Source organism: Eleutherodactylus coqui, chromosome 3, assembly GCF_035609145.1.
Source record: "Eleutherodactylus coqui strain aEleCoq1 chromosome 3, aEleCoq1.hap1, whole genome shotgun sequence".
Lineage (NCBI taxonomy): Eukaryota > Metazoa > Chordata > Amphibia > Anura > Eleutherodactylidae > Eleutherodactylus > Eleutherodactylus coqui.
In genome coordinates this window covers 260,445,487-260,471,275 of record NC_089839.1, presented here as the reverse complement: position 1 = coordinate 260,471,275, position 25,789 = coordinate 260,445,487, and the positions used below count along the sequence as shown (strand labels likewise).

The window sequence follows — 25,789 nt, the reverse complement described above, 5'->3', positions numbered from 1 at the left end:
ACTCGGGCGATTTTGGTTATATTTTGGAGTTGCGACGATCTGTCTGTGTACCTGTTTGCAGTGAGTAGAAGCGGTTGGCCAGAACAGATCTTTGACACCCTTCATCTCCATTCTCTAAACATCTGTGGGAAAGCACAGAAGCAATAATTGGTGGGACGGCTATTGGACGCTTATGCATCCGATAATCATCCCTTTTAGCTATCAAGCTGCAGTATAAGGAATACACTAATTATGGTAATTGAGCTAGGCAGTATATAGGTTTTCCTTCAAAGGCTTTCAAACAGGTCGACACAAGCAATCATTCCTGATTGTCGGCCAAGTAAGCCCACAAGCTTGTTACCAATCACAGGTTTTAGAAATGCTGTGAGTTGCATGCAGGTAAGTGCACTCCACTGTATGGCAAAATGTCACCATGAAGCCCCAGCCTGAAAGGAGCTGGTGTCCTGTTGATTACTCTTGTAGGGCAGCCATAGTGAACTTGGGATTTTATCAGTTTTTGCTTATTATAAAGACAGGTCAACTAATATATTTAAAGTGGATGCAAGAAAGTCTTCACTTTAAAGCATATATATTGGGGTGGCACAGGATTTCTGGCGGCTTAGCCATAGTGTTGCCAGAAATTCCCTCTGCTGGTTTCTGTAAATTCATGCGTTGCGGTTCTTTCCAGTGTAAGGCAAGAACTGCTTTGTCTACTCTGATGCAGTTTCCCTCCCTCTCATATAGTTTCAGCAAAAATGTTTTGGCTTTTGCAGTACCTGTCACCACAGTCTTACTTTTAGGACTGACTTCATTACCTGGCGAGAATGTAAAATGAATTATTTCTAATGCCCTTTTGTTTTTTCCTAATGTACCTCTGTAATTGGGTTCCAAAGTTATGCTGTGCTATATGCAGATGAGGAGAGAAGAGTCAACTTAATTTATGAGCTACGGAACCAATACCGTCCCTTTTCTCTCTATAGACAACTTGTTGCATTCCCAATTACAAAGTAGACCCCATCTATTCTGAGAACTGGATGTGGTTAGCTCGGTAGCTCATAAATCAGGATGACTCTTCTCTCGTCATTTGAATGCAGCAAACCAACATTGGAACCTAATTGCAGAGGTACATGGGCTCATTAGGAAAAGATAAAGCATTAGGAGTGATTTTAGCTTTTTTTCCAGGCCTTACCTGCCAGGAAAGTTCGTTTTAGGCTGGGTTCACACAGGGTGGATTTGCTGCGGAATTTCGCCGCGGCAAATCCGCCCGCGGCCGCTAATCTCGGGATTGGCCAGCCATGTCTATTTATCTTTCCTTTCCGCCACGGCCACGCTCTCCTCTATGGGAGTGCCGGCCGCAGCGGAAAGCGAGCTGCCGGGCCGCTTCAAAGCCGCCGCAGGTTTTTCCGCGGCGGTTCTCCCGGCGGAGATCTCGCGTTTTTTGCTGCGGCCAAACCGTGGGATTTCCGCAGGGAATACGCCCAGTGTGAACCCAGCCTTAGGGGTGAGATGGTGAGGACTAATTTTCCTTTTCCTTTAAAAAAAAAAAAAAAAATTTGGCCAGAAAATAGTTAACAAACAAGCACAGGCAGCTGGCACCGCAGGTGCCGAATTCAGAAAAGTGGTATGTTGTATGGATACCGGAACAAAATAATCATTACCTATGTATATATGCGCATTTCTTTTTGACACATAATGCTTGGCTAGAACTTTATATTTTATCTTTATCAGCTATTGCTAATGAAGAGAATCACAGAGAAAACAGACTTAAAATGAATTAGATATAACAAATCAAAAGGAGAGAAAAAAAATGAAAAATGAACAATGATGTCATTGAATGGCTGTGATTGGCTGATGCCGCGTGAGTTAGCCAATCACAGCATTAGCTTTCTGGAGGCAGGGATTTCAAACACCGCATCCAGAAAGTAATGCTCTGTTGGGGACTAGGATGGTGCGACAGCCTGCAGCAGCGCTGCAGAACGCCGGGAGAGAGTACTGTTTTTTTTTGGGGGGGGGGGTTGTATACCCGGCGTATAAGACGACCCGCGACTGCAGAGCAGATTTTATGGGGTTAAAAGGTCGTCTTATACGCCGGAATATACGGTAAGTAAAACAGAATTTCAACTTAGAAGACAGGTTAGGTAGGTGTCCTTCAATTTATTCCCCCCCCCCCCCCCCCCCCTCTTAACACCCAGACAGACGCTCCCATTGCTGTTGCGGGACGATTCACCCAACTACCCCAGACCTTGTCAAATTTCTCAGGACATCCCCTGGCCATATACGTCAGTTTGTACATTGGAATTTCAGAATTGACCACCCGGACCCATGCATTCCTGGTCGGCCTCCCAGGGTGTTTCCAGTTTAGTGAAATTACTTTCTTGGCATAGAAATGCAACAACTTCTACAATGAGCGAGTTGCTGCAGCTACCGGTAGGTCTCCAATAATCCCAAAGAGGCACATTCCAGGGTGCATGATCCTCGGGGGGCCCCTATATGTGTCTCCATGAAAAGGAGAACGTCCCTCCAGTAGTCTGATGGGTTTCCTTCTTAAAGGGGTTGTCCCGCGGCAGCAAGTGGGTCTATACACTTCTGTATGGCCATATTAATGCACTTTGTAATGTACATTGTGCATTAATTATGAGCCATACAGAAGTTATCAAAAGTTTTATACTTACCTGCTCCGTTGCTGGCGTCCTCGTCTCCATGGTGCCGACTAATTTTCGCCCTCCGATGGCCAAATTAGCCGCGCTTGCGCAGTCCGGGTCTTCTGCAGTCTTCTATGGGGCCGCTCGTGTAGAATGCCGGCTCTGTGTAGCTCCGCCCCGTCACGTGCCGATTCCAGCCAATCAGGAGGCTGGAATCGGCAATGGACCGCACAGAAGCCCTGCGGTCCACGGAGACAGAGGATCCCGGCGGCCATCTTCAGCAGGTAAGTATGAAGACGCCGGACCGCCGGGATTCAGGTAAGCGCTGTGCGGGTTGCTTTTTTAACCCCTGCATCGGGGTTGTCTCGCGCCGAACGGGGGGGGGGGGGGGGTTAAAAAAAAAAAAAAAACCCCGTTTCGGCGCGGGTCAACCCCTTTAATGTCTGTATGGCTGTGATCTAATTCAGTGTAGATTAATCTGTGAATTATTCGGTTTGGTCTTGCAGAGGTTGCGCACGGAGAACAGGCTCTTGAAGCAGCGTATTGAAACCTTGGAGAAAGTAAGATATTCAAGTTTGTTTTTTTTTTTACTTTTTTAATCTGATAGAGATCTGACATTTGCAGTAAAGTTTCTGGTTGTACATGTGACATTGGAGTGAAAAATGTTACATTTTTATTTATTTTAAAGGGTCATTTCTTTCACACTGCAAATGCAAGCTTTGAAAGCGTTACACACGTTAGGTCCGTGGACTGACGGTAACTACTTCTGTGTGTTACTGCGCTTTATAGCAGCAGTTTCTGAAGTTATTGCCGACCTCCGACGCTAACTCTTGGAATGCTGGGGTTTAATTAGTAATACAGCTTCATCGTTCTGATTCATTCTCACAATAGTCAGACCACCATAGGAAGTAAGGACATAACCTAGTGATATGGGATTGCTAGTGGGAAATGGTGATCGTTATAGAAACTTAATCCTCGGCACCATAGATAGTGCCGTAGAATACCAGCTAAATGGAGACTCGATTAAATACCTTCGTAAGAAGGTAGTAATGTTCTTGACAATTTCTGCTTTCTGGATCACTATATTGCAGTGTGTATATATAGTACTCTTTATAGACAATAGAGGAAGCTGTAGTGTTGGTGCAGTTATGGCCCCAGTGATTATATGATCACCTGGGCAGTTGTCATGTAACAGTGCTGCTGGATTTAAAGGGAACCTGTCATTAACTGTAAGCAGCATCAACTAATTTATGGCACATAGTTTAGGTGATATGGAGTCTGGGAAGCTTCTTTTCATAGTCGCTTGGTCCTCCATTCCTGCTTTGTCTCTCAGCGAAGTCATTGCGCGCACACACCAGCTTGACTATTTTCGGAGGGCTGTGCATGCTCCCTCCTATTCATCTCTATGGGAATGTGCGTGCACAGCCCTCTGGAGAGTCAAGCTTGTGTGCGCTCGCTGACTTTGCAGAGGGACGCCGCAGGAACGAGGGGAGTACGAAAGGAGCCTTACCAGATTTCATGGCACCTAAACTGAGCCCTGTAACTTAGTTACTGGTTCTTATGGTTGGCAGGTTCCCTTTAATACCTGTCACATTCTATGGGGTTTTTAGAAGTACATTATACTCTAAACTTACTATTACTGGTGTATTTTGTTGCATGTTGCTCAATGCTGTTTGTCAGTCCAGGCATTCATCGTCTTGTCAAATCCATCTCCAACCCCTCCAGGATTTGATATGGTCAGACTTTATCTTAGATGATCACAAGAGCAGCAGAGGGCTGTAGACTGACAACGAGGAGGCTTCAGTCAGTCCTGGCAATGAGTGGAATCAAGCAGCCTGCAATATATTGTAATACATTGTACAGAATAATACAGAAGTAAAATGGTTACACACTTGTAATCCATTACAGAATGGTTTCCACGTATGTGTGATGCATAAACGAAAACTGCACCATGTCAGTGCAGTTAGACACAACGATTGAGCGATCGTTGTGTCTAACTGCACTGGCATCATGCAGGTTTCGTTAAGAAATCACTGATGGTTCTCTTTGCTGAAAGAGAACGATCAGCCTTATCAGGAATTCACAGCGCGATACAGCTGATACTATTGTTTCAGGTGTATTCCACTCCCTGAAGACAGGCGGGATATGAAGAACAGAGCGGTCCAGCTGTGTTCTGCATACCCCACTCGGAGCGCTGAGCTGTATAACAGCCTCGCGCTCTGAGCAAAGAATGGCTGGTTTTAGAAGACAAGCGGCCCCGCTCGTCTTCTGCATCCCCCGCTCTGAGCTCTCAGCTATAAAGCAGCTGGGCGCTCCGAGCAGAGAACAGCTAGATGCAGAAGACAAGCTGCCCCGCTTGTCTTCTGTATATCCCGCTCGGAGCGCCAAGTGATCGCTCAAGGTTTAAGCAATTACCTCGTGCTGTAAAAGCACACAACTATTATCGCTCAAAAGTTATCTTTTGAGCGATAATCGCTGTCTAAACCAGGCTTAACGTAGTATTAACCCCGCAATGTTTATCCAGAGGAATGTTCCAATGTGGTGTTCTAGCCCAGATCCTGTGCTGTGTGATCATGCTGTCAATCAACACAAACAACCTATGTGACATATGGATGTGCACTCTCTGCAAGATGCTGACCACTAGTTTGGTGACCGTATTGGAAAGTGGTTTGCATTACCACCTGACCAGTATTGGCCTTATATCTGTGAGTACAATTAAAACGGCTCACCATTGATGAGATGGGGGGGAATGCTTGAATCTAAAAGGGGTTTTGTCATAAAAATAAATAAATTTTAAAAAAATCAATATTCACCTATTCCTCTCCGGGCTGACTCCTTGCCACATCTACTTCCTTCTGATCTTCTCCAGTCCCTGGGTCACCCCACCTCCTGCCAGCCGGATCCCCTTGTTATTGAGCATCCAAATCTCGCATTCTTCTTCCTGCCAGGCAATGTGCTCAGTCACTAGTGCCGTAGCGTTCACAGCCCAGCAGTGGGTGCCGAGCTATTGCAGAGACTGCGCATGCACACAGTCTCAGGAATAGATCTGCATTCCTTCATAGTCAGTCTCTGCAATAGCTCTGAACTCTCTGCTAGGCCGTGAATGCTACATCACCAGTGACGTGGCATACATTGCTGGACAGGAAGAAGAATGCGAGGAATCGACGCTTTGTCACCAGAAGAGGAGGATCCAACCGGCTGGAGGTGAGGTGACCCGCGGGACTTCAGAAGACAGGAGAAGATCAATGGGGAAAAGATGCGGTAAGTAGACTTAGGAGGAAAAGGTAAGTATAAATTAAATTTTTTTTTTTTTTTTTTAAATGACAGAAGCCCTTTAACTCTCAAACGAATTAAACTATGTAACCTTTGCCGTACCTTCACTGTGAGAACAGTTATTACTATTTAACCACATTCCTCCTTTGGGGACCCCGAATCCCTTTTAATGCTCATAGTTCATGAAATACCATAATTATTTTTTTCTTACAGTATCCGTAGCTGAACAGTTTGCTGCTTCACATTTTATTGAAATATTCGTTACTGCATTGATGAATGTTATTTATCACTTGTCACCATTTTTATTGAAATGCAATAAAAGTAGAGAATATCGCCAGTGTAAGGCATAAACAAGGGTAATCTCTAATTTCTTTTTCTTTTTTGGTGTTATCCTGCAAAAGTAAATGTAGTGAAGAGTATAAATCTCACCACTTGTGTTGCTTGTATGTTATGTGACTGGACTGCAGAACATTCTATAACTTCAGAATGCATACTGTGTATAGTCCATGCTCTTTATATCACTCTGCACATGTCATTATGAATGATCTCGCTGCTCTTTCTGTGGAATCTCTGCTTTTGCACGACATTCAACGCACTCACAGATACAATGCTACCTCCTTCGAAAATGTTTAAAATAATCATTGCAATAATCACTATCAATGTGAGACTTATTGATACCGGCTGAATGTTCTGCTTTTCACAAATCTCTCCTCCCCAGTCTAACTTAGGCCTCATGTCCATGGGTGGATCGGATTCCGCATGCAGGAGCCCGCAGCAGAATCCGACCCTGCCTGCAGCCGAGGACCCTGCATTACTTGTCCACGTCTTCTCTTTTCTGGTGCGCGCATGCGGAGTACAACTTATTTTTTAAACATTTTTTTTTTAAACTCCTGCTCCGCAGATCGGATGGCTTCCATTGACTGCAATGGAAGCCGTCCGTGTGGGATCTGCACTGAAATTGAGCATGCTTAGATTTGTTTTCCAGTCCAAAAGGTCTGCAATTCAAATCCGCATGCTTTATTTCATTTGCGGACGTCCATGTATCCCTATGGGCGGCTTGATTTGCGGCTCTTCTGTGCGGGTGACCCGTAAATCAGATCTGCTTGCGGACATTGGGCCTTAAAGTGGAATTGGCTGTACATTTTTAGATGGTTGTCAACCGAAGGAGTTTGCAGCTTTTCCTCTCAACCCCCCCCCCCCCCCACCCCCCTTATTTCTCTTCCTCCATGCACCATCAGCTTGGACATCGATGCACATGTCCTCAATGGCAGCAGATAATCACCCTTTGGGAACAATGGATCTAATCCAGCATTCCTGATCCTCCTCCCCCAACAAGAGCCATCTCAAGGAACTCAAGTCGCCACTGTGCACATTAGTTGGTCAACTAGTCCCAAGAAACTCTGTGGGTTCAGCCAACTTTTAATCCAGTGTGTATTGGCATGTGAAGCTTTGCCTTACAAAAGTATCTAGTATTCTACTAGGCTTTCTCTAGTAGACTCGAAACACCATGTTCATAATTCGCTTTCAAGAAATGGGTGTCATGTACTACCTGTCACATGCGCAAACCCTACACAACCAAGGAAGAAGCAACTTGGCAAAGGAGCACTTAAGATCACCATCATGTAGGCCAGGGTGCTTTTTATATGGCCATATGTTTACCAAAGATCGAAGAGGAGGCCCGCAGAGATAAGTAGGAAAGGCTTACCTATAGAGATAAGCGAACGTGCTCGTTTAGAGCAACTACTCGATCGAGCATCACTTATTTCGAGTAACAGCCTAATCGGGCGAAAAGGTTCGGGAGGCGCCGAGGGGAGTGGGGTGGGGGCGAGCTCCTCCCTGTCCGCCTACCCCCCTCCCCGCCCCCCCGAATCTTTTCGCCCAAGTAGGCAGTTTCTCGAAAAAAGCTATGCTCAATCGAGTAATTGTCCTAAACGAGCACGTTCGCTCATCGCTACTTACCTACCCTTCTCTAAACATGAGCCCTTGGTTAGACTTTGGAGGATGTTGACGTGCAGAACCGGCTGGATTGTCGTGTCTTTTTTTTTTTTTTTCTCTCTTATTACAGTTATGCTTATAGTTCTCAATACATTTCGAAGAAGGTAGCATTACCCGCTCACTCTACACACATGATTTTGTTTTCCCTCAAGTATTTTCTTGTTACTTTATTTTTCATCTATCTCTTCTGAAATTCCTTTCTGAATTTTTCCTTTCCATAGGAAAGTGCATCCTTGGCAGATAGATTGATCCAGGTATAGTCCTTCCATTTGTCCTCAATAACCAATCCCAGTGAATCCAGTGTTTTTGTCCTAGTCTTCTGGGGTGTGATGCATGCAGTACTATTACATGCATCTATGTGAATAATCTGCCCGTTAAACCTTTATTAGAATCCCAGAACTGTGTTGTGTGTTTTAATTACTAAATCATGGTGAACTGCACGCTGCCTAATCCGGTGTGTCTCTAACCATTTTTAATTCTAAAAAGAATGAAATTTAAAACTTATAGTCCCACAGAATTAACATCTTTTTATTTTAATTGATCAACCAAAACTAACTGCATCGCATGATCCAAGTTCAATAATTTTTGCATGATTCTAATCCTAATTGGAATGTCAAATATCATCTTCATTGTGCTTGCTCCATTTTTGCTGGTGTAAACCACATTTAATAATGCAGTCCAGAATGTAAAGTGAATTTAAAATGAGGAGGTTAAAGTAAAGCAGTCGTGCAAACTTTTTGGACGCAGCCATTTTGGAAGCAGAATTAAGAGCTGCCAAAAAGCCGTTAATTTGTTAACTATTAGACTTATCCTGATGAGAAGCTCCAACTGTTTCATTGTGCCCCATCATTACGGGCCCGTGTGTCTATCGGAACTATTTCCAGGCTCTTGGCTGAAGGACATTTGATCTCACGGTGCCCATTACGAGTACCGCCTTTGACACCCCCTATCGCCTCTGTTTGCAGTTATGTCATGAATGACAAAACTATACTCCTATGGAGTGGAATCTGGTTGTCTTCAGCAACAATTCCAAGTTTAGTTGGTCCATTAACGATGGCCATGTTTGTGTCTAGGGACCTAGAATTCAGTTCCTCAATCCTGCCTGTGCTGTGGAGTGACACACCAGACCATCTGGGAAGCCAACTTTGATAGCCTATGAGTTTGCATTATGTAGAGGCTTAGTTACAGCAATTGTGGACTGATATGCTGCAGGATATCGTACAGAACCTGTAGGTCTCCATGCCCCTTATATCTTGTATCCAAGCTAGAGGCGGTACAACAGGGTAATAGAGCCTCCCTTCAAGGATCTGGTTTCCACAATAAATCATTCTTTTGCTCTGATACTGTAATCCCCTACTTATATCCATGTTATCACACAGAGAAGGTTTCACTTGATTGCAACAATTCCTTCCAAGTGCTTGATTATTTTTTCTTGACAGTGTAGCCACAAGGTCGTCACTTGAAGTTCTGAATATCAGATTTGCATGAGTATTCAACTATACGTGTTGGGCATTGGATTTCCTATATAAAGCAAAATGACAATCCTTGTGGATCTGTAGTGGTTGTCACTGAGTTTTTCTAGGACTTGAACTTTTTTTTTTTTTTTAAACTTGGAAATAACTGCATTTATTTTTTTTTAAGGCTTGTGACCATAATTCAGGGATCTGTACCTGATGATTGACTTAATGACCACCTCCTCTTCAAGATATCAAGAGTTGTCTTATGAAATAAACTTTTTGAAAAGAGGCCGCCCTTGCGATCAGCATCTTAATCCCCTCGCAGTCGATTGGCCAGCCATACTTTTCCACTACGTTGACCTCTGCAGGCATTGGTAATTACATGGAACGACCATTCGAATGACACTGTTGACCATTCGAATGACACTGTTGACCATTCGAATGACACTGTTGACCATTCGAATGACACTGTTGACCATTCGAATGACACTGTTGACCATTCGAATGACACTGTTGACCATTCGAATGACACTGTGTTGACCATTCGAATGACACTGTGTTGACCATTCGAATGACACTGTGTTGACCATTCGAATGACACTGTGTTGACCATTCGAATGACTGTCCCCACTGCTGATACCTGGCGGTTCTTCTGCTCTGGTCATGTCGGTAGCTTCTGAACGGAGGATCTCACCCCTTATAATGGTTTTAGTGCAGCAACCACTTTAATCCATTCACTGCAAATTGGTGCTTTAAGAAATATTGATTCCCCTGACAAAATGGCTGCTTCTACTCTGTTTTCAGCGACATTTGCACTTTAAAATGTACTCTTCATTTCCTATTGAGTAATTGTGCGCACCGCTGAGCTCTCAAGGCTTTAATACATCTGGATTGCTCAAAAACCTTAAAATTATGTCCAAAGGGACAAGTGACAAGGGCCCAGGAGGCAGAGGAAAACTACCTCATTAAACGGGAGCTGGCCACCATGAAACAGCAGAATGATGACTCCAGCGGTAGGCTGGAGCAGGCGCACCATACCATCAGCGAGCTGCGGCAGCAACAGCAATTGGTAAGGAGCCCGGCTGCACTTTATCTGACCTGTGCTTGTCTCTGCTTTCCTCTCTCTGCAGACCTCACAGATGATTTAGTTGCTTTGTGGTGTTTGGAAATGATTTTGTTCTTCACTTACTGATATTTTTCTTCACTGTCAGATGTACCTGTATTTTTTATTTATTTTTTTTGCCAAAAATTGTATGTTATCCGTCTACATCCTGAAGTCCGGCTTATGACATTAGATGAACATGGACCAGTTATGTCACTAACCCCTCAAATATCCTTGGAGGGCAATGACTGGAAGAATCCCAATTTTTTTTTTCCCTTTTCTCTCTATGCTCTTCGACTTAAATGACCCAAGAATGATAGCATGCCAAAGGCAATCGCATTGCAGATTCCTATAGAGTCAAATCTGCCGTGTATAAAGCACAGTTTTGCTATGGTAATATTTGTAGTAATGCAGTTTCCTGCGGCATCAAGTGAACACCCTCTTAAAGGGGTTGTCCCATGAATCCATATTAAGTTGGAACATAAAAGAAGTTTTCAAATTAGAATGATTGAAAAGTTCTACAGTCTAGATGTCATTATGATACTTGTTATGGTGCCACCTGAAGTTCTTTTGATACTTTATTATCAGCCCCCTGTCCAATATCTATCATCACACTCACAAACTCTTAGGCCACCTACATTCCCTTCTAGATGCAGTTTTGTAGGGTAGCTGGTAAGAATTAGCGCACTGGAAACAGATTTTTCTCCAAATTTTGACAGGGGAGCAAAAGAATGTGAAGGACATCATAACAAGTATGTAACAATATCTACACACAAGTATATGTATTTTTTTAGTTAGTGTTGCTTGATCTAAGACCTCCTTCACATCTGCATTGGAAGTTCTGTCGCAAAATACCGGAAGAAATAGCGCCACATGCAGCACTTTTTATTCCCGTAAGATGCCAGGCAGCTGAGTGGAAACCAAATGGACCTCATTATAGTCAATGGGGTCTATTCGGAGCTGTTCAGTTCTGTGATAAAGCAGACTTTCGGTCAGGGGATTCCCCTTTCCTGCTCCCCAAATGGAGCAGGAAAACTGAATCTCCGCTGCAAATGTGAAGGCAGCCTAAGAGTTATTAGTTACAGCGAGTCTCTGGTTTGGGGATGATATTCTGTCCCAGAACTGTAGGGAAGAGGGTTGATTTCCTGTATTTGTTCTTCTCTGCTGTCCCTCCAATCCCCTAGTTCTGGGTCCCATTTTTTAGCTGTCCAAGATGACCATCGTTATTTTCGATCTACCTAATGCACAATGTGCACTGATCTTTGATCGCCAGCACTGATCACATGAGCAGCCCTGGCCAATCGGTTTAAGTATAATGCACTGAAGGCCTAATACAGCCATTGTACTCTGGGGATTAAGTAGTCTGAAGATTGCAGTGGCCATCTTGGATTGGCTAAAACGGGACCGAGATCTGGCAGACTTCGACCACAACAGCATATGGACCTTGCTGCAGATTTCTCCTTTAGCATTGTGAAGAGGGGAAACCATAAAGAAATTAGCAAAATGGGGAATCCTGTGGATTTTATTTGCATCATGATTGTAAATCTAGGCTGACTTTCTCCGTAGAAGATCAATAGGATTTTGTTGCAATTTTTTTCTGTGTGGTCTGAATATCAGCCTGTAAGTGGCCTTCTGTGAACTTGGCCTTATAATCTCTTGATGCTTGAGTCATATTACTGGTTTTTGTTTTTTTTTCATCTAGAGGTGTTTTATGACTAATATATTATATTACATTTGATTAAATGGTACAAGTCACTCTTTATATATTCAACTGTTTTCCACATCTTAAAAAAAAAAAATAAATCCATGAATAGACCTGCTTTGGATGTAATGATGCTTGCGTATATGTATGCAAATAGTAACTTACAGCATGTATATACATATAGTCTGTGAGCAGTCATCACAGGTGGGTGAAATAATTGGACTGAAGCAATTTGGAAGGAAGCAATATCTCCTAATGTGTAATTTTAGATTGTCATCAATTATACATTAGGCCGGGTCAATTACATGGCGTATGTCAGGAAGTGCGTGTAAAATTACATTGTTGACTCGGGTCCATAGTGGCGCACACAGGGGGCAAGGGCATAGTTCACACTGCCAGCTGCAATAGAAATCCTCATATTTATGTAGCTAATATTTCAGCTGTTTTTAGTATCTAAAATTATCTGCATGTCTGTACCTGCTATGAACTAGTTTTTAGAGCAAGCTCTAGCAAGTGTTGGCTGCAAGAAGCCACAGCTATTTGACTAGGCCTACTTTTTCCCATGTCACTTTGCAAAAGTGTTGCGCAATAATTTGATTTTTTAAAAATACTTTTCTCAACTGTAGAATGTACTGTAATTTTATGGCTCTTACACCACAATGCTCAGTCTGTAAACGAAACTAATTTTTCCTCCCTCGCCTATTTTTCTCTACCCCTCTTCCTCCCTCCCCTCTTTTTTGCCCCCTGCTTCTTCTCCTCCCTCCCCTCTTTTTTGCCCCCTGCTTCTTCTCCTCCCTCCCCTCTTTTTTGCCCCCTGCTTCTTCTCCTCCCTCCCCTCTTTTTTGCCCCCCCCCACGCTGCTTCTTCTCCCTCCCCTATTTTTTGCCCCCCTGCTTCTTCTTCTCCCTCCCCTATTTTTTGCCCCCCTGCTTCTTCTTCTCCCTCCCTTCTTTTGTGCCCCCCTGCTGCCTCTCCTCCCTCCCCGCTTTTTTGCCCCCTGCTGCCTCTCCTCCCTCCCCGCTTTTTTGCCCCCTGCTGCCTCTCCTCCCTCCCCGCTTTTTTGCCCCCTGCTGCCTCTCCTCCCTCCCCGCTTTTTTGCCCCCTGCTGCCTCTCCTCCCTCCCCTATTTTTTGCCCCCCTGCTTCTTCTTCTCCCTCCCCTATTTTTTGCCCCCCTGCTTCTTCTTCTCCCTCCCTTCTTTTGTGCCCCCCTGCTGCCTCTCCTCCCTCCCCGCTTTTTTGCCCCCTGCTGCCTCTCCTCCCTTCCCCGCTTTTTTGCCCCCTGCTGCCTCTCCTCCCTCCCCGCTTTTTTGCCCCCTGCTGCCTCTCCTCCCTCCCCGCTTTTTTGCCCCCTGCTGCCTCTCCTCCCTCCCCGCTTTTTTGCCCCCTGCTGCCTCTCCTCCCTCCCCGCTTTTTTGCCCCCTGCTGCCTCTCCTCCCTCCCCGCTTTTTTGCCCCCTGCTGCCTCTCCTCCCTCCCCGCTTTTTTGCCCCCTGCTGCCTCTCCTCCCTCCCCGCTTTTTTGCCCCCTGCTGCCTCTCCTCCCTCCCCGCTTTTTTGCCCCCTGCTGCCTCGCCTCCCTCCCCGCTTTTTTGCCCCCTGCTGCCTCGCCTCCCTCCCCGCTTTTTTGCCCCCTGCTGCCTCGCCTCCCTCCCCGCTTTTTTGCCCCCTGCTGCCTCGCCTCCCTCCCCGCTTTTTTGCCCCCTGCTGCCTCGCCTCCCTCCCCGCTTTTTTGCCCCCTGCTGCCTCGCCTCCCTCCCCGCTTTTTTGCCCCCTGCTGCCTCGCCTCCCTCCCCTCTTTGTTGCCCCCCCTGCTGCTTCTCCCTCCCCTCTTTGTTGCCCCCCCTGCTGCTTCTCCCTCCCCTCTTTGTTGCCCCCCCTGCTGCTTCTCCCTCCCCTTTGTTGCCCCCCCTGCTGCTTCTCCCTCCCCTTTGTTGCCCCCCTGCTGCTGCTCCTCCCTCCCCTTTGTTGCCCCCCTGCTGCTGCTCCTCCCTCCCCTTTGTTGCCCCCCTGCTGCTGCTCCTCCCTCCCCTTTGTTGCCCCCCTGCTGCTTCTCCTCCCTCCCCTCTTTGTTGCCCCTCTGCTGCTTCTCCTCCCCTCTGTTGCCCCTCTGCTGCTTCTCCTCCCTCCCCTCTTTGTTGCCCCTCTGCTGCTTTTCCTGCCCCCCCTGCTGCTGCTTCGCCTCCCTCCCCTCTTTGTTGCCCCCCTGCTGCTGCTGCTTCGCCTCCCTCCCCTCTTTGTTGCCCCCCTGCTGCTGCTGCTGCTTCGCCTCCCTCCCCTCTTTGTTGCCCCCCTGCTGCTGCTGCTTCGCCTCCCTCCCCTTTGTTGCCCCCCTGCTGCTGTTGCTTCGCCTCTCTCCCCTTTGTTGCCCCCCTGCTGCTGCTTCGCCTCCCTCCCCTCTTTGTTGCCCCCCTGCTGCTGCTGCTTCGCCTCCCTCCCCTCTTTGTTGCCCCCCTGCTGCTGCTGCTTCGCCTCCCTCCCCTTTGTTGCCCCCCTGCTGCTGCTGCTTCGCCTCCCTCCCCTTTGTTGCCCCCCTGCTGCTGCTGCTTCGCCTCCCTCCCCTCTTTGTTGCCCCCCCCTGCTGCTGCTGCTTCGCCTCCCTCCCCTCTTTGTTGCCCCCCCTGCTGCTTTGCCTCCCTCCCCTCCTTGTTGCCCCCGTGCTGCTGCTGCTTCGCCTCCCTCCCCTCTTTGTTGCCCCCCTGCTGCTGCTGCTTCGCCTCCCTCCCCTCTTTGTTGCCCCCCTCCTGCTGCTGCTGCTTCGCCTCCCTCCCCTCTTTGTTGCCCCCCCTGCTGCTGCTGCTTCGCCTCCCTCCCCTCTTTGTTGCCCCCCCTGCTGCTGCTGCTTCGCCTCCCTCCCCTCTTTGTTGCCCCCCCTGCTGCTGCTGCTTCGCCTCCCTCCCCTCTTTGTTGCCCCCCCCTGCTGCTTCTCCCTGCCCCCCCCCTCCCCCCCCCCCCCCCCCCCCCGCCACCCCACCACCTCTGTAGACTTAAACTAAATTTAGTTTGTGTACATTGAAGACTAGGGTTTGCATAATTCAATATTTATTTTCTGTTTTGCTGATCACCACTTTTGCTGAAATATAAATCTCAGCTGATGCCGCCATGTCTCCATTCACAATACTAAGTGAGCACATTACTGTAGGGATCATTTTGTGTTGCATATTCAATGACTCTCTGCTTCATCCATGTTCGCTCGGTTGTTTACCCGGTTGATTATTATTCTGTGTCCGCAGCACAAGTGCAGTCCTCGCTACTCGGAGGAGTTTGTTCTGCAGCTGGAGAAGGAGCTGGTTCATGCGAGGCTGAAGGAGGCCGAGTCCCACTGTGCAATGAAGGAGATGCAGGACAAGATACTGGAGATTGAGAAGGTATTTAGAGTTGTGTTTTCTCCCCCATAAATTGTATACATGTTCCATTTAAGTTGACCATACTATAGTGGCACCATGGAGATCAATGATAATCTTAACACTTGATACCAAAACCTAAACGTACCTCTTCTTAAAAAGAATGTATAAAAATTCTGATCTGAGCCCAGCCTTAGGCCTCATGTCCACGGGACAATTCTCATTTAAAATCCACAGCGTTTTTCCCATACGCGCACCCGCGCCCCATAGGGATGCATTGGACACCCGCAGGCGGTTAAATAACCGCGGATGTCATTTTTCCCATCACGCGTGGATCCGCGTGCGGGAAAACAAAGCAACATGCTCCATTTTAGTGCGGGTCTCCCGCGGGGACGGCTCCCGCAGGCTTCTATTGAAGCCGTCCGGAGCCGCGGAACACCCGTACAAGAATTAAAACTCGCCTGTCCTGGACGCTGCGGGTCTCCCCTCCGTCACAGCCGGAACTTTTTTCTTCGGCCCGACGCATGCGCACGGCACATCCGTCGTGCCGAAGAAAGAAGATCCGGCCCCGATGGAGGGGAGACCCGCAGCGTCCAGGACAGGCGAGTTTATTCTTATTTTCAGGCCTCATGTCCCTGGGAAAGGAGGGACCCGCTGCGGATTCTGATTTTCCCCGTGGACATGAGGCCTTAGAGGCAGAACCTCTCCTGAAAACACGAGTTCAAGATGCGCAGAGTCTGTCCGTGCCACTTGCCTCTGTCTAGGCGCAGCTGTAGTACACGGCCGCTCATTGATCACACAACCCAAAGTGTTAATTTTTTGGACATGAAGCTAGTTTGTGATAAATATGGGTTTATATAGGTAAATACTGAGATCCCTGCTGGAGGGAAATCGTAGAATGACACATTTAAGGAAATCAAGGCAAATTAACATGCTTTGTACATTTACATATTTTGCTTATTCATGGTATACTGAAATGAATCCCTTACTGCCCATGATGGATGAACAAGTGTTAACCCCTTAGTGACTGCCCCATAGGGTTTTTACATCCTGGCTTTGTGGGCTTTAATCCCCAGGGCCGTAAAAACATGCTCGCCCAGAGAATTAAAGCCGCGGGCGCCGTGGACATGATGGCATTAAACTGTCGGGGGGTCGTGGGAAGCAACCACTTGGTCATGCGATAGCCATTATCCAATCGATAACGGCGATCACATCAAAGTAATCAAAGTAAAATAAAGTTAAAGATTCAGCTTTCCTCATGGATCGGATCCATAAGGGAAGCTGAGAGTACTCACCCCCATCCGCCACAATGTCCTGTGGTGTTCTGGTCCTTCCAGGTCCTGATACCACTTTCTGCGCATCGTGCCAGACTTAAAACGTCACGCATATGTGCGGGAGGACCGGGAAATTTTAAAATCTCCCTGCTTCTGGCTAGTAGGAGTAGCAGAAAGCAGGGAAACGTCACCTGGAGCCGCTGTATGTATTCGTGAGGGGAGATAAAATTGCGTACTTTAGGCCCCCGGATTTATCTGTGGACCCTACCCTGGCTTCTGCGCATGTGCCTGTCGCCAACATGACTGATGCCTGCACAAAGGCTGTGGAATTCCGGGATAATTTAAAATCTCCCTGCTCCTGGCTACCAAATGTAGCTGAGAGGCTGGAGACTGCACTGAAGGCCCAAGGTATGTGGTTCTTGGCCATGTAATCACCCCCCCCCCCCCCTTCCGTGTCACATATCCAATCCGTGAGGGGAAGTGAAATTACTTACTCAAGGCCTCCAGCAATATCCCCCGATGGGATCTTTACCTGCGGATCTTGCCCCAGCTTCGGGGCTTGCGCCTGTTACCAAAATTGCGGTTGCAGGCGCAGAAGCTGGGGAGGGCCCAGGACATTTAAAATCTCCTGGCTACTAAAGGTAGCCGAAAGCCTGGAGCAGCGACCAAGGGCCGCAGTGAGCCGTCCAGTCACGTGATCGCAGTTATCCAACGGATAATGGTGATCACGTAAAAGCTAAAAAGCAGTTGGAGTTTGATGCTGCTTTTTGTTTGGGCTCTGTTGTGTTTCTGAACACGGGACAAACAGGGTTCCATTTTGGGGTGCAAATCCTCATTTTTATGTGCACTATAGAAAAATAATGTTTTTAAAATGACCTATTTGCAAAAATATAAAACTTTATTTTTTCTCCTAAGTTGCATTAACGGCTGAAAAAAAAAAAATCTGTAGGGTCAAAATTCTCATGACACCCCTCAGCGAATATATAAAGTGATGTAGTTTTTAAAATGGGGACATTTTTGAGGCATCGATCAGTCTGGCACATATGAGCCTTAGAAATCTTAGCTTGCTGTAAAAAAAACAGTGTTCCTCAAAATGTTAATTATTAAATGGTTAAAAAAACTAAAGTTTTTTTTTTTTCCCAATGTGCGTCCAGAATAAGGTCAACATATGGAATTATATATCTCATCAAAAATTTGCGCAATAGGTTTGCACATATTTGAGAGATTGCAGTTAAAAATGTGAAAAAAAAATAACAATTTTTTTTCAATGTTCCGAATTTTGGTGCTTTTAATAAATATACACAAATTCTATTGGTCTATTTTTACCACCAAAAGGAAGTACAATATGTGGGGAAAAAACAATGTCAGAATCGCTGTGATATGCAAAACCTTTATGGAGTTATTCTATATTAAAGTGACACCTGTCAGATTTCCAAAGTTTGGTCGGGTCATTAAGGCGCAAACGGGCTTGGTCACGAAGGGGTTAAATAGACAATGGTCTGAACTGTTTTGCAGATTCAACCACATGCATTTTTAGGCCATATGTTCAGTGACACCAAGCGAAGGATCAACAATGTTTTTGGGAATTTTCTTCATGTACAAAAGGCCTTTTGATAACAATGGAAGAACTTTCTAGCTTGGCTGACTTCTTTCCAGACAATGATGGCGTCCTCGGTGACCTAAGACGCTTGTTCATTGTCACATTTCACCTAACAAATGTTTGTGTCTGAAACCTTCTTAGTCGATGTATGCGGACTTTATAGCATGCCGGCACCTTTACTGTGCACTTTATTAGGCCGGCCTCACATCTGCGCTGGAACCTCCAGTCGGACGTTCGTGGCAGATCCGCCTGTAAGTATCGGAGGAAAAGGTGCTGCATGCAGTGGACCCCGTTTAGTCACTGGGGTCCATCCAGCGCTATTTTGTTCAGAGACAGAACCATCGAGCCGCGGGGCTTCCCTTTTCCTGCTCCCCCAACGGAGCAGGAAAGCAGAATCCCCAGTGCACAGTGCAGGTGTGAGACCACCCCAATCTGGATGTTAGATGATGTGCATAGCTGTATACAGCAAGGGCGTTACTAGATGCAATGACAGCATACATCACTCGCAGGAGTAATGCTAACACAAGGCTTCTCATTGAGTTTGTTGTCTTGATACACAGAGAAACAACTCCTTGCCCGATGAGAACAACATTGCCAGGCTTCAAGAAGAAGTGATTGCGGTGAAGATCCGAGAAGCAGAAGCCATAACTGCAATGAAGGAGCAGAAACAACAGATAAAAGATTTAGAGGAGCATTGGCAGGTATGGAACTGCATGGCTAGTTTGACATTTTTCCTAACAGATACATGGGGGTTTATCAGTGTGTCTGTAGACGTCGTGCGACTCGTGATGTTGGCAATAGTTGGTTTAAGAAGACCTTACCCTTCCATGTGTGCGGCTGACTACACACTGACCCCAGGACCATTTTTTTTTTTTTAATACCCAGACTGATAGTCCATGTTAGAAGGTACAGAGTCAGCGTGTCCTACTCTAAGCCAATTTCTCAAGACAATTGCTATTGAAGTCTGTGGGTGTTTAAAAAAAAAAAAAAAAAAAAAAAAAACTTGAAAATTTTGTATTATAAAGTTACACACACTGATGACCTCATTGCCTTTTCACAAACTGGTGCTAGGTGATGCTGGAAAAAAACAAAATTGGGCTTCTTGTTTTTTGGTTTGCTGCGAGAAAACTCAAATGACACACAAAAGTGGAAAGAGAACACGCAGAACACATACAACATGGACATACACATGATTCACATCCAGTATTTTCATAGACCAATATGTGACAGTCGTGTGAGTAAGGCCTAACGCACAATGCGGCACTTCTACAGGCTCTGCTACTATATACTTGAGCATTATTCCCTGCACCCTTTTTTATTATTCCACATGCACTACATGACCGAAGGTATGCGGACCATTGCTTAGTCTTAGTAGATAGGCTGTTTCTAAGAAGTACGTAAAATACTGCAGTTAGACGTGTAGTCCTTAACAAGTAACCTAAAGCTCGTTGACCTTAATACCTTGCCGCCACCCTTCCATCAAGCTACTACATTCAAGGGTCTGTCTGGGACTGTTAGGTCGTTAATAGAAAAAAGTCAAAAAACAAATATGTGATCCAAGCCTTTAGCGGGTGAGTATGAGGCTTCTGGCACTGTTTTCCGTGCCTCTGAACGTCCGTGGCCGACCTCACTGGATCTGCTTGCAGTTTCTGTAACTCTATTCAAAAACCTTTCGGAAAGCATTCTCTGTAGAATAGTTATGACAGCAAGAGGGGATCCATCTCAACTCAACCTGCAAGAACAACCGTTGTGTAGTAAGACACAAGCCACAGTGTTCTAATCTCATACGACCCATTAAAGAAAAAAAAAACATAAGTTTGGGGGGACAGTTGCTCCACTTCTCACATTTAGTTTTGAGAAGTCATCTTCAATAGGATCCAAAGAACCTTTTAAAGAATGTCAGCTGTGAATCCCCTGCAAATGTTCTCACCACCACTAGGTGTCAGTACAACCTTTGAGCAGATGGAAAATCTCCTAGAAGAGCTCAGAAGTTGGGCTAGATTGTGTTCTGAATATATAGTTTAATGATTTTGTTCCAGTTTAGGTAATTTTTATTTATTTTAATTTAGAAAAACAACCATCTTAGATGCCAGTGTAAAGTAATTGTACAGAGTAAAATCAAATATAATTCTAGATTGCAAAATAGTTTGCCTTTGGGACGCAATTAAAGTAAACAACTTTAAGCACATATGAATGAAGACTTAAAACCCAAAATGAATCCCCCTGTTTGTCCTGTGTTCAGAAACCTACCCTTTATGGCCCTAATATTATGTCTGGCTACACAACGGAGCCCAAACAGAGAGGAACATTAAACTTCAACAGTTTTTTTGTTACTTTTACGTGATTGCCGTTATCCATTGGTGGTAATGGTCACGTGACTGCAAACCACTCACCGTGGCCCTCAGTTACAGCTCCAGGCTCTGTGCTACCTTTTATTAGCCAGGTAAAAGAAAATTTTAAATTTCCTGGGCTCCTTCTAGCTTCTTCGCTTACGTCCGCCATTTTGATGGATTCATGTGCCGAAGTTAGAAAAAGGTACGCGGATAAAGATCACGTCAGGAGAATCACTGGGATATGCAAAACCTTTACGGAGTTATTCTATGTTAAAGTGACACATGTCAGATTTCCAAAATTTGGCCTGGTCATTATAAGGCGCAAACAGGCTTGGTCACTAAGGGGTTAAGTGGCATTATGTGTTGAATTTGGAGAAACTATTTGCTATATTAGCTAAGCTCTCTCTCTCTCTATATATATATATATATATATATATATATATATATATATATATATATATATATATATATATATATAAATATAAATTTTGCCAACAGCTGAAAATTCTGTACATTTGGCGGATCGAATTTTGCAATGGAGGTTGAACACTTGATTGCAATTGTATATATTGCTTTAGTACTTTAAAAAAAAAATTTAAATATCTTAAGTTTGTCTTTGAATTTTCTGACTTTGCGACTTTATACATTCCAGAGACATTTAGCACGCACCACTGGTCGGTGGAAGGATCCACCTAAGAAGAACACAGTGAATGAGTTGCAGGACGAGCTGATGAGCGTGCGTCTTAGAGAAGCCGAGAGGCAGGCGGATGTACGAGAAATGAAACAGCGGATGATGGAGCTGGACACTCAGGTCTGTATTTGCTTATTGTACCAGCATATTGTTTTAAGGGTGGTTATCCATTTGTCACGCTGAGGCCTCAATACCCCGAACTGTATGTAAATGTTGTACTACTGCGCCTCTAGGTAGACTTCAGCACACATAACGTGTCCTTAGGATCTGTTGTCACTTGCATGATGTAGTCTCCCTTACCCAGGGGTTCATTACAATGAGCACTGACACTATGACCCCACGGACTGCAATACACTTGGTACTTGGGAGTTTCAATCTTGGAGTTTCATTGCCATCAGAGTGATTCCCTTCAGCCTGCTTTATATACTCTTTGTCAAAGGAGTTGTCGTTTTGCTGCAAAATTCGGCATGCAGTTCCATCTCAGGCAGATATGCAAATGATTAGAGTTGTGGTGATTAGATGAACATCTTGCCACCGAAGGTCCTAAAAGTGGTCCCACCCATGGCTTATAAAAAGGCTCTGAGGCTCCTTGTGTGCATTGCACCTCTTCTTCCGCTTGTCTAGAGCTTATTGACCACTAGATGTGTCTATGATGCAGAGAAGAGATGTCACCCCGTTACCATAGTTTGGGAGGGGCGCGTTATTGCAATGTGAGAAGCTGGGTGGTCGTATTGACAAATTGCCCACCAACTGGGTCATTCTGACCAGACTGTTAGGAAGCATTGGGACCAGTGGATGTGAGGGCACACAAGGCGACCAGGTTCAAGATGCCCTTGACAGATGACCCTTTACTGGTGGTCTGATCGTCTGACAAGCACAGGCTGTTCCAACTGTTTTTTATTTGTTCGCCATCCAGAGAAAGGTAATGCCATCGTTGCAGGCCCCTGTGTCTGCTGGAACCATTTCTAGGCACTTGGCTAAAGGACATTTTAGGTTCACAGCACCCAATATGTGTTCTACCTTTGATATCCACCTACAGTCACCTCCATTTGCCTGTTATGATATGTAGTGGAATCAAGATGCCTTCAGTGACTGATCAAGGTTTAGTTTAGGCACTGACAGCCGTGTTTGTGTCTGAAGACCTCGGGGTGAGTGCCTCAATCTTGCCTTTGCTGTGGAGCGGCACACTGCCCCCATTGCTGGTGTGATGGTCTGGGGGGGCCATCTCATGACAGTCGGTCACCCCTAATAGTGGTATGAAGAACAGTAATAGTTTAGTGATATGTGCAGCCACATGTGTTCCTCATGACTGCTTCAAAGAGCCATTTTCCAGCACGATAATGCTCGGCCCTTTAGCCTGGATTCAAGATGTGCTACGGGTGGGCATGGAGGCTCTAGTACCATGTTGTACTACCACTAGCTTGGATACAAGATGTGATACGGGCAGGCATTGAGGCTCTAGTACCCTGTTGTACTGCCTCTAGCTTGAATACAAGATGTGCTACGGGTGGGCATGGAGGCTCTAGTACCCTGTTGTACCACCTCTAGCTTGGATACAAGATGTGATACAGGAGGACATGGAGGCTCTAGTACCCTGTTGTGTACGGCCTCTAGCCTGGATACAAGATGTGATATGGGCAGGCATGGAGGCTCTAGTACCCTGTTGTACTGCCTCTAGCCTGGATACAAGATGTGATACGAGCGAGCATGGAGGCTCTAGTACCCTGTTGTACTGCCTCTAGCTAGGATACAAGATATGCTACGGGTGGGCATGGAGGCTCTAGTACCCTGTTGTACTACCACTAGCTTGGATACAAGATGTGATACGGGCGAGCATGGAGGCTCTAGTACCCTGTTGTACCGCCTCTAGCTTGGATACAAGACGTGATACAGGCAGGCATGGAGGCTCTTGTACCCTGTTGTACCACCTTTAGCTTGAATACAAGATGTGATACGAGCGGACATAGAGGCTCTAGTACCCTCTTGTTACAAACCTCATTGTGCAGTGCATTTGATAGGACTTTGTGATGTTTTTTTTGTTTGTGTGTAAAATGTGAAATCACAGGGAAGTAGAAAACTCAGGCAGTAAATTGATTTGTATTTCCTGAGTTCCACCATCTTATCTGAGACACAAAAAGCAATCTGGAGGGTCTACGGAGCTCCTAGTTCCATGGAACTGTTTCACTAGTCAGCCATGTGCAATTGCTGTTGTGAATTGTCAGACATCCATAACCGCATCCTTCCTCCTGTACCTGATTTATAACTTCTGTCCTTGGCTAATCCTTGGTGTTGTCACAATCTGACTGACCGCTCTCATTGCTGCTGTTCAGTTGCACAAAACCTTGTACGTTGAGTAATAAGAAACAGTTAAATAGTTCTATGGATCTGCAACTAGACCCTCGGCAATGGTGGATCTGTCAGTTTTGCTCAGATGGTGAACCCTCATCTCCATTGCCATTTGCTTGGTGCCAACTGGCAGGCAGTAGAAGGGTCTAATGCTTCCTGATCAGGGTGGCCAACCTACTGTAAATTCATAGAAAGTCCGTAAAATAGGGCATTTTTATAATTTATGGTTTATTTTTAAAAAAAAACAAAAAACCTTCTGTCCGTGATTTTTAAATGAGCTGTCCAGACGGAGAAAAGAGAACTTTTCGATCCGTTGTGTCCCTGGTCTTTTCTTTAGGACAGTAGTGACTGAAGACATGGTGATCTTTTTGGATGCATAAAAGGGAGGAATAGCTGCAATTCCTTTTTTTTTTTCTTTTTTTTTTTTACCATTTTTGTATATTTTCTACATTTTGGGATAACTTTATTTAGCCATATTTTGAGTGATTAAACGTTGCGTTTAAATGCACGGACATCGTGCAGTTTTCGTACACGAGTCAGTACTCACTCAATTCTAGTTTTCCTGAATTGAGCGATGAACTCTTAACAGCCTGCACCCGCCGATGAGATTCTTTCAACTCGTGTCCCGCTGGTCGTGTCACAGCGGGATGTGAGCTGTAATCGCAGAGAACAATACAGCTGTTTGCTTATGCAGAATAGCTGTATTGTTTGCCAAGCAATAGCGGTGGTGTCCCGCTCCGCCTGCATAGTTCTTAACTAGCTACTATAGACTATGCAAAGATGATTTCTCAAAACTGTCACTCAAACTGTCGTTTGAGCAACTTTTGAAGCGATCATCTGTCAGTGTAAATGGGGTCTTAGTGGCAATCTATAGACACAATCTAAACAGAACGCAAGCAGTTGTATGGTTATTTTTTTATTGAGCACGTCAGTAAGTATCTGCAGTGTGAGAAGAAAAAGGGAACTGCTGTGTTAATGACTTCTGTTTAGGTGAAAGACACTTTGCCATTTAGCTCTTGGAGGTCTTCAAGCATTACACGATTGATGATTTCTTCTTAGGATTGGTCACCAATACTTGCAGTGGGGGTCTGCCGCTCGGATGAGCTCCGCTATCACTTTAGTCCATACCAGGCACAGTGTTATACATCGAGCTTTGCCTAGTATTGTAGCTTGGTCCCATTCACTTGATTTGGACTCTACTGCTGTCTGGTCGTGTTACCGATTTAACCGATTACCAGCCTGTGAAGAGCATCTTCAGTCGCATGATCGGCGAGGATCCCCAGTGGTGGATCCTCCACCGGTCAACTATTGCTCAGCTATCCTGAGGTTGGATCATCAGTAGCTTAGTGGGGTGAAAACCGCTGTAAGGGAATGAGATTGAAAAGATGAGTTTCACATGTGCTTTTCTCATTAAATAAAGGCGCACACAGCCTGGTTACTGACAGAATTATTATTTTTGAAAGTGGTTTGCACACAGCTGGAAAAGGATACAAAACCATTGCTAAAGCAACATGTGTAAATCAGTCCATGGTTACACAAATAGTCTACAAATGGAGAAAATTCCTGATACTTGCTAATCTTCCTAGGAGGAGGCGTCCATTTAAGGGAAACACGATGGTTTGGGGAGCCTCAGGACATAGATGCCCTGCAATGATTGAGGGCGCAATAAATTTGAAGACCTATCAAAACATTTTACAGAAGAATGTAAGGGCAGTAATCCATGATGTTGGGTGATGCCACTAGACAGTGGCCCAAACCACACAAGGACATCAACTAAAGTGGTTGAAACAGGATTTGTGTTTTGGAATAGCTAAGTCAGAGTACTGACCTTCATCCTATTGAGATGCGTGACCTGAAGAGGACTGTGCACGCAAGGCATTCCAGAAATATTCATGGGTAGAATCACATTTGCAGGGAGGAATAGTTCGTTGAAGTTTCTGAAACGTAAGTATTTGCAGCTACAAGAAACATTTGGTGGAGGGGATTACTACCAAAGGGGGAGCTATATGTGTTAAGAAATTAAAGGCTTCCCTTTTTCTACCTGTGCTGTGGAT

General features: G+C 45.4%; 1 protein-coding gene across 3 annotated transcripts in view; it reads left to right on the top strand.

The window, feature by feature from the left end:
• The window catches only part of EVI5 (ecotropic viral integration site 5), a 123,219-nt gene that overhangs the window by 57,567 nt on the left and 39,863 nt on the right, over positions 1–25,789 (top strand). The window contains exons 11-16 of one of the 3 annotated variants that reach the window (XM_066597351.1): positions 3,128–3,181; positions 8,111–8,143; positions 10,269–10,415; positions 15,381–15,515; positions 18,926–19,066; positions 21,351–21,509. In XM_066597351.1, coding sequence (XP_066453448.1) covers positions 3,128–3,181; positions 8,111–8,143; positions 10,269–10,415; positions 15,381–15,515; positions 18,926–19,066; positions 21,351–21,509 — 669 coding nt within the window. The remainder of the gene's footprint in view (positions 1–3,127; positions 3,182–8,110; positions 8,144–10,268; positions 10,416–15,380; positions 15,516–18,925; positions 19,067–21,350; positions 21,510–25,789) is intronic. The other 2 variants (XM_066597352.1, XM_066597353.1) reach the window with 2 other exon arrangements.